This window comes from Thamnophis sirtalis, unplaced genomic scaffold (assembly GCF_051295495.1).
Source record: "Thamnophis sirtalis isolate CommonGarterSnake01/CBP01778 unplaced genomic scaffold, rThaSir2_p1.2 scaffold_11, whole genome shotgun sequence".
Taxonomy (NCBI): domain Eukaryota; kingdom Metazoa; phylum Chordata; class Lepidosauria; order Squamata; family Natricidae; genus Thamnophis; species Thamnophis sirtalis.
In genome coordinates this window covers 18,492,652-18,502,081 of record NW_028261391.1, presented here as the reverse complement: position 1 = coordinate 18,502,081, position 9,430 = coordinate 18,492,652, and the positions used below count along the sequence as shown (strand labels likewise).

General features: G+C 35.6%; 1 protein-coding gene across 3 annotated transcripts in view; it reads right to left on the bottom strand.

Annotated features, from left to right (window-relative positions):
- Nucleotides 1-3,779: 3,779 nt before the first annotated feature.
- Nucleotides 3,780-9,430, bottom strand: part of PDCD10 (programmed cell death 10) — a 36,844-nt gene continuing 31,193 nt past the window's right edge. For all 3 annotated transcript variants that reach the window (XM_087725295.1, XM_087725294.1, XM_087725296.1), the window contains one exon: nt 3,780-4,284. In XM_087725295.1, coding sequence (XP_087581421.1) covers nt 4,203-4,284 — 82 coding nt within the window. In that variant the 3' untranslated portion in view covers nt 3,780-4,202. The remainder of the gene's footprint in view (nt 4,285-9,430) is intronic.

Genomic DNA, 9,430 nt, shown 5'->3' with positions numbered 1-9,430 from the left:
TACAGCTCTAAGACATGTAATTGTTGATCAAAGGCAAATTTTTCACCAGATTTTTAATCAAAACCAAAGACATAATACTCTTTAGTTCCATTGGGAATGTTCTATCTAACTCAAGAATCTTCTGTCTTCATTGTTACATAATCTGTTCGTGCTTGAAGAAAGCTCTAGTTCTCTGACAGGATACAGCACAGATCCCTTATTACTCCGGAATAAACATCAGTTGGAAAGTCAATGAAGCGTTGAATAAGCACAATTAGCTGATCCAAAATTTTGGCATTTGGAAAAATAAAGACACTCACACAAAGACCGAGCATGTACGAGGATCCAACTGCCTTTTGACAGCTACATTTCAAGTAAAACACAATGCTTTGATCTTTTCCTCTATTTTAGACATCTCACTTTCTATTAAGAATCATGGGGTCCCTTTGTAGCAGTCATTGTGCCTAGAAACTATTTTTGAGGATTAAGCTTTTTGTTTTGTTGTTTTTGCTCTGAAGTCAAGAGCTGTGGTCAATTGCTCCCCTGTTGCTAAGATTAATCCAAGGAGATACAGAAAAATGTCACGGCTTTACAATGAATGCCTGTGGGGCATCCCTGTGAAATAAAAAATTCCAATCAATTTTGGTAAAGAGCAATACAGAAGAAATTTGGAGTTTAGATAAAGCTTCCATCTGCTCCGTATCAAGGACCACCTGTAGTTACTATGTAGATGATAAGGCAGTCGGACACAGAGAGCTAGGTTTATACATACAAAGTGAACAACTATGGAATGGTTTAACATGATGAGGTTGAACCTAGTTAACATCAGGCAACTTCCCGTATTTATGACAGGAATTATATTGCAGTAATCCTCAACGTACAATCATTTGCTTAAGGACCATTTGAAGTTACAATGGCACTGAAAAAAGTGACAAGATAGTTTCTCATTGCAGCATCCCCATCGTCCCATGATCAAAATTCAGAAGCTTGGTAATGGACATGAATTTATGCCAGTTGCAGTGTCCCATATGATCACCCTTTGTGGCCTTTGATAAGCAAAGTCAATGGGGAAGCCAGATTCACTTAACCAGTTATCAACAACTGTAGTGACTCATTTAACTATTGTGGCAAGAAAGGTCATAAAATAGGGCAAAGCTCACTTAACTGGCTTGCTTAGCAATGGAAATTTGGGACTCAATTAAGTTGAGGCCTACCTGTTAATAGAATGCCTGAATAATATATACTGCCATGTCTGAATAATATATACTGCCATGCCTGAATAATTTAATGTACTTTTAGGCATTTTTTGCCAAATTATGTTCTATTGAACATCTACTCAGACATAACGTCTACGTAATACAAAGTTAAAACTACTGCAACTCTTTGAGCAAATTTGAATGTTATTATTAATGGACAGGTGTTTAAGGTAAGAAAAAAATGACAGATGACAGATGCTGAAGTTTAGTTACTCTTTCAGTCAGACTTTGTTACCCCTCATTTGGCAGGAACAAGGGCTTCTGAACATTTTCTGTAGTTGACTAACATTTGACTATCAGTGAAGAAATTGGAAGCCAAAAAGAGGCTAGATATTTTAGCAAGACAGAAGATAAATCTCCAAAACAACCATGGAGTCCTTGCAGGGGAAAAAAAAAGTTTTGGAGTAGCCTTCATACTCACCAGAGTTGAATATTACTGATCATCTGTGATTTTAAATATACAGGGCATGCATGAAGATCTCAGAATTTTTGAGCTGGAAAACTTCTAGGATAAAATATTCCACTGGCGGCAGTGAAATTGGAATAGAAACTATGGGGTGCCTTTAGAAGGTATTATTCATATTCAGCAGCCGAAATCGCGTTGCTGAATACTTGCCATTGTGCTGCTGAAATTTAACATCATAATTTCAGGAGCCCTGAACACTTTCTTCCTTATCATATACCTATTAACCAATACCCAGATAAGAGGAACTACCATTAGATTAGCAAGAATATGGTAATCAAGAACACATAATACTTACACAAGCCAAGACTAACAGGACACTTGTTACCCAGTCATTAAACTATACTTTGCATTACAATAACATGTCTGTGAAATGAAAACCAATCTGAGAGAGACAAGAGACTTGGCAAACTGAAGATGTCCCGGAAGAAGCAGGGATGACATTATGGCTAAAACTGCCAGCCAGATTTATTATTTATTAAAGCAATTTATATGAATGCCCAACCCACATTTGGGTGACTTACATTAAGAACCCACAACATAAAAACAACCATATAACACCACCTCCATGGCAACACAAATCAAATCCACACCTTGATCGGCTCTATTGCCACGCCCACTGACAAAACCAGGCCTTTGTGGCTTTTTGAAAAAGTAGCGGGGGGTGGGGGGTAGAATTGTATTTGGGAGGGAATTTATTCCACAGAGAAGGGGTCACCACCAAGAATGTCCCCTTTTGCAGGCAGAATCTCTCTGGCACACGATGTTTTTTGCTTTCAAAGAGGCTGGGTGAAAATGGACTCTTTTACTCAGCTTCTTTGAGAGCTGCCTGCCTCCTTTTTGGAAGTCAATTCTTTAGCTCCATTACAACATGCACAAACCCTTAACATTCCTGCCGGGGAAAGCCGCGATGTGGTCATAGTTAGGTCAAGTTGCATGTTTACTTCTTTTATCACTATCACTCTCACATTTTGGCCTCAATCACGGTCATAAGTTGAGAACTACCTATACATGATGCTGAAGATTTTTCTCTGTTACAAAAATATAACCCCCCCCTCCATAAAACCAATGTTTAACTAAGACATTGCAAAAAAACCCATTCTTATTGTTCTTGGAGAAGTAGTGGTGAAAGGAGAAAAAAAGTGACGCAATGCATGATGACAATATAGAAAAGCTGTTCAAAGACAGGTAAAAAGAAGATCCTAGCATAACAGCTCTACAACAAACAAATGAATTTCTGTTGGAGATCAGCTGTCCTGTCTTGACATCTTGCAGCAGCGAACATTCAGATTGTTATACTAATATTAAAAAACATAGATATTAAAACCATTTATTTAAACATACATATTAAATAGCACCATTGCACAAATGAGTAGACTTGATCTCTTGCATTGATATAACTGCAGTACTTTATTAAATATAATTTCTAGCACAGCGATATGGGTAACCTGCATGTTATCTTCGCCTCTCTTTCCTTCATTGGTTTTTGTTATCAAAATTAAATGCCAAACTCCTTTGTGCAAACTTCACTTTTGTTATACTGCCAAACGCTAGAGATATTCCCACCAGAATATTTACATCAGCAAAAGTAATTTCTTAATTTTCAGTGTAGCTAAATTAGTACACCAAGGTCATGTTAGCTAATGGAGGCTTTGCTGATTGTGAATAGTTCAGAAATACATCACATTCTTCCAATTCTGGTTGTATAGGCGAAACAAACATACCCCATACCCTGGCACTAGGTATCAAATTTACTAACAGTGATGCTGCGTATAATATATATATAAAATTGACAACTGCACACCTACTATCACTCCCCAAAGAGGTCCTGTCGTTCATGCCACCTCTAATGATGAGTTCTTTGGTAATATAATAATTTACTCTAAAAATAATTTGAAAAAAAAAATCAAGCTTTGAGGAAAAGACTCAGTAGTTAAGAGTGGATTTCTGTGCAGGAAACTTTGAAGAAGTTGTCTAAGATTCGATCTTCTTAAAAGGACATCATTCTTTGTATGAACTCTGAAGATGTATGTACATCTCCCCGCTGATTTTAGCTTCAAGGACATCATTATGGGATAAAATTATAGAGATAAACAGATGTAAACTATTTATTGAATATTTGCCACCAATATTGTTAAATACATAATTCTGTTGCAGTTTTTCGCTTTCAAGTTAAAATGTCAGAAACAGAACACCAAATATTTACAGTTCTTATAAGGAATGTTACATAATGACACATTAAGGCGTAAATTGTTTTGGCTTATAATTCTGAAAAGAATGATAATAGCAAAAAAGTGATGCAAAATCTTCATTGTGTGATTATGATTAAGCTATGTTTTTACAAAAATATGGTGTAAGATGGCAATAAATCCCATTCAAAATCCTGTATTAAGTCCCTTCAATTGGGATTGATAATTTACACAGTCAAAACTTTAAAGTTTACATATAAAGGTATCCTATCCGTCATTGAAAAGTACAGCTCTCAACATATACAGTTTTTTTTTTCAGGCCACAGTTTTGAAGGTCTGGAGTATCAAATTAGTTTGATGAATTAGTCGGTTGGCACTTATGAACACATTTATTGCCCTATTGGAAAGAAAAAGAGAAAGAAGATATATTTTAGCAACAAGATAAGCTTATACAAAATAGAAAGCCATCATATTGAATATAGTTAATTTTTACAATGAAATCCTATACACTCTTATTGGAGTGCAGTATTTAAATTTGCAACAGTAATTCACAAAGGAAGTTCAACAATATGAAATTCTGGTTGAAGGATATTTTAATACTCTAACTCTGAAAATAATTAGAGGTCTTTTCTTAAATGAGATAAAATACTGAATTCTTTATTAAACCCTAACAGCTAAATCACAATACAAAATTAAATGTTGTAGTTAAAGAACCAAATTACTGCATTGCAATCCTATACTTACTTACCCGGGTCAATGAATTCAATGGGCATTGTTTCTGAATACAAGTCTATCCTGTGGGATCCTTGGTGCTCTCTGAACTTGTTGCTTTCTTGCAGACATTTCATTACCCAGCTAGATAACATCATCCTTCTGAGCTCAGATTGCTCAAGGACCCCACAATTTAATCTTAAAACTAAAAAATTCTTTTCTATTGATAAATACCATTTACTTGTAAATTAATTGAGTTTCTGCTAAAGAGATTCTAGTTATGCAAAATAGCATATGGATTTAGATGTGAATTCCCCCTCGTTAATAAAAGCTAGTTATTCCAGAACCTTGCAATCTGGTAAAAACATCCATCCACATCACTGCTTTACAAACGTTCAGTGAGGAACGTAGACAAATCAGAAAAGGAATCCACACATACGTTTATCAGAAAATATTATTTCCAGATCATGAAAATAATAATAATAAAAAACCCAGAATCTTGTACCATAAGTTGGTGAAATTTGTGCAATATTGGCTGAAAATGCTCATGTTTTCTGGGCTGATGAGGAACATACACTTGAAAGAAATTTATCAGCTATAGTGAAGATGATTACTCCACCACTTTTTAATCATTTGCCTCATCTGTTACATTAAGGATTATAATGTTAGGACAGAGTTTGATAATTGTAACAAATCAGTAACAATTGTAGCAAGGTTTTGTAGGGGCTGGATAGGAGACATTTGAGGCATCAGCTTGATGTTTATATTACCTTTTCAGTCAAAAGAAGCATTATAGACAATTATAACATTTATACAAATCCAAATAAGTTAGATCCCAAAAGGTTTTTCATAACACATTTTGAATAAGATTACCTTCACTGGAAAAACTAATGGCAGAAATTAAAAGTTGATAAATAACATAGAAATAAAGTCTGATGGCCTAAAGGCAGAACTCTGAACAGTTATATTGATATTAGAATGAAATTAACACAAGGAAAAAGCCAGATTAGGGTATTGATTTTAAAATCTATCTGGAAAGAGATGTACATCATAAAAAAAGGAAAAGTACAATTGACTCAGAACTATACAGCGGGCACAGCTATAAACTACATACAGGAAATCAAAAACTCAGAATTAACTGAGATTAAGGTAAAAGGTACAAAGCTACTAAAAATAACACAAAAAATGGCTTCTTTAAATATGTTCAAAATAAAAGAAAAAAAATCAATAGAGCAGCTGCCCAGCGAAGGTAAAATGCTGTTAAGTAACAAAGAAAAGTTGTGTTTAGTTGTTTCCAAATAAATATCTAGGAAGAAATTAATTACATCCTGTTTTATTTAGGGACCTCTTTCTGAATTCAAGTATGATGTTTCAAAAATCCTATAGAAAAATAAAGCACCTTTTGATCCCTAATTACTCACTACTACTTTCAAAAAAGGTGAAAAGGAAAATCCAGCAAGATATAGAACCATTATTCTGATGTCAATAACTGTAGAAATCCTGAAACAAATCATAGGTATTCTTAAAAAAAACAACCCAATAATTGTTAGAAATTATTTCTCAACAATGAAACATTTTTTTGGTTAATTAGGTAAATTTCTTAACAGTTTGTTATAAACATAACATGACCAAAACATTTAATAAGAGCACCCCACAACATGTTACCTAAGTGTGGGTTAGACAGTATAATAATTAAGTAGATTAAGAAAATGATAATAAGAAATGCTCATCCTTGTTTTTGCAACAAATTGGACTGTGATATCAAGTGGTGTGTCATAAAGATCAAATGTGGCCCTTAATATTTTTATTAAGGATTTCAGTGAAGAAGTAGAAATGCCTATCAAATTTATATATGATACAAAACTGGGACAGCTAAAATACAGAACTAAAATTCAAAACAATATTGATAGGTGTAGAAATGCGTAGAATGCAATAGAATGGGATTTAACAGAGATAAATGCGAAGTTCTTAACTCAGAAAATATACACTGAATGGACAAATATAGGAGGGGAGATACTAGCTTGGTAACAGCACTTGTGAGAAAATATTTTGGTGCTGTAGTTGTAACTGCATCTGAATCAGCAATGCATGCTGTTATGAAGACAGCAAATGCTATTTTAGACAGCATCCATTTCCAAGTATTGGAGAATAATAGTCTACTCCATTCATCTGTGAGCAGATTCCTCTTTTAAGACTGGGCTAATAGTATAGTGGTAGTCATTGACTTATGACTGCAATTGGACTGGATTTCTGCTCATAAGTCATTACTTATGTCATAAGTCAAGATACCCAACATTTTTGCAATGGTTGTGAAGCAAATCACAGGGGTCCTTAAGTAAATCTGTGGTGGATAAGCAAATGCTGTAGCTGTTAAGGGCAAACCCATTATCCCAAATGAGTGGTCTTTGGCAAAAATAAAGTTCATAAATTGAGGATTATCTGTACTTGTAAACAGTTGAAACAATTGCAGAGACAACAACAACAACGATCAAAGGATTAGATCTTAACTCCATTGAAGAGAATTTGAAGAAGAATATTTTTAACATTTTAGCATTCATGAAAGATGAGTGTTAGTCTGTTAGTTCTTATTTAAGTCAGAAGAAGTTAAATTATATATTAAGACTAAGAATACTTTGACAGTGGACTCAGCTAACTAAAGAGAGATGACTCTGCCAAGTAGAGCAGGGGTGTCAAATACAAGGTCCGGGGGGTGGATCTGGCCCATGGGGTGCTTTGAGCTGGCCCATGGAGCTGCCTAGAAACTGCGAAGGACTGGCCAAGGTGCCTTGGCCAGTGAAAACGGAGCTCTGTTTCCACTGGCAGAGGGTTGCAGTAGGCCCTTGCAGCTGAAAATGGAGTTCAAGAGCCAGTTTTCTCTGACAGAGCGCTCAGGCCACCATAGGTGCCCCCAACACGAGTCACATCAAGCTGACTATGCTCACCATGGGCATGCCCACTCTGGCCCCGAGGTCAAACACAACCTGGATGCCGCCCTCAATGAAATCGAGTTTGATACCCCTGAAGTAGAGGTTAGATAGCCACTCATCTGGGATGTTTAATTTTGATTTCTGAACTGAAATTCATAACTAAATGAACTAAATACTCTCTCCCAACTCTATGATTCTATTTAAAACAAAAACAAAACAAACAAACAAACAGAAAACAAAACACCCCCCCCCAAACCTACTTCACTTTCTTTGTTTATATTTATCGATGAGTGAACAAAGTTAATTCCTTCGATACATATTAACAATTTAGAATAATGTCTTACTATAAATGCTAATATATGGAATAGTGGGGAAAAACCTGGAGACTTTTGGAATATTAGCATTGTTCGGCTAGCTACAATCACAAGCAAGGTCAAAGAACAGATGGGATTTTTCCTCCTCACTACACAGTATTAAAATTGTTCTTTAGTGGCTTCTAATATGGATTTTATTCTGTTGCTTTCAAAGCACTATTCATAGATTTTGTTATATATATACTTCCCCTTTCCATATTCACACAGAACTTGGGACCATACTGCTTGGAAGCAATTTACTACTGCCCTGTTCCCCTCCCCCACAATTCTAATTTGCCAACAGTCCTGGAATTCCAGGTGGTGTCATATTTATGTACAAACCAGACAAATATTCTGCTACTACATATACCATGTCAAGGGAGCCCAATATCCTGTAACCAATTATGGACAATCAGATGATTCTATGAAATCTGGAAAAAGAGACAAAATATAACAATCTTCCCCTCCAGATTTTTCCTCCAACAATTGTTATTCAGAAGCATGCAGTGACTCTGTATCTAAGCAACAGCTGTCGGATGCGAGTGGTGGTTCTCCCGTTTATCAGCCTTTGAAAATAAATTATTTTTCTGTTGTGGAAATCCCACTTAGCTTGTAGTCAGTAGGAGGCAGCAAGCATGTAGCCAACTTCCTCTATTCTCATAAAAATAACACAGGGTCAGAGTGCACTACTAGAGACCTCAGGGAACATAAGTCTAGGACTAGAGGTTAGACTGAGCCATTTTAAAAAAATCGCTAGGAGAAAACAATAGCAAACTCTACATTATTCTCAAGAAAATCACAGACTTGTCTAAAAATGTGAAGTGCTTTCAATTGGAAGGTAAAAAGGGGGGGAGGGGTAATGTCACACCTCTTGGTGACTCTTGAAAGCCCAGGAAAAGTAACAACTCCTTTAAGGATGTGCCAAGAGATGCATGCACATTCACTCTGAAACACTTTTTCTCCAGGTTTTGGATACAAAGAGTTGTATATTCCTTCACAAGAAATTTATATCAACTAGAGAATCTCGACTTTATAACCACAGAAATTTGTCATTCATTTTGATATGTAAAAATCTTGTTTCTAGAAAGGAAACAATTCCCATTATTTCCCCCCCCCCTTTTATTAGATTGCTAAAAATCTTTTGTCACAGCAATCATAAATATGAAATAATTGATAGCTGAGTCAGAGGCTTGATGCTTTTGTGACATTTCCCATTTTGAAAATTCCATAGATTTTATGTTATGACAGAATGAACAAGGTGTTATTCTATATATCGACATGGGGTCTTTTGTCTAATTTCATGAAATTTTAGTCTGCTTCCAAAGCCCTCTGTAAGAGGTTATTTCCAGCCTCTAGTATGTGATGTATGTTGTTTCCTTGCAGGAAAAGAGAATGAAAGGTATCAGAGAGATATGACAAAAACAGGGTGTTGAAAAGAACAAGAAACATCTTTAGACAATAGATATCCATGCCCACTTTAGTGCAAATCTCTTCTGACCACCCACTCCGCCCCATCTGTTAGGGGTCCCCATGGGAATATGTTCCCTGTTAA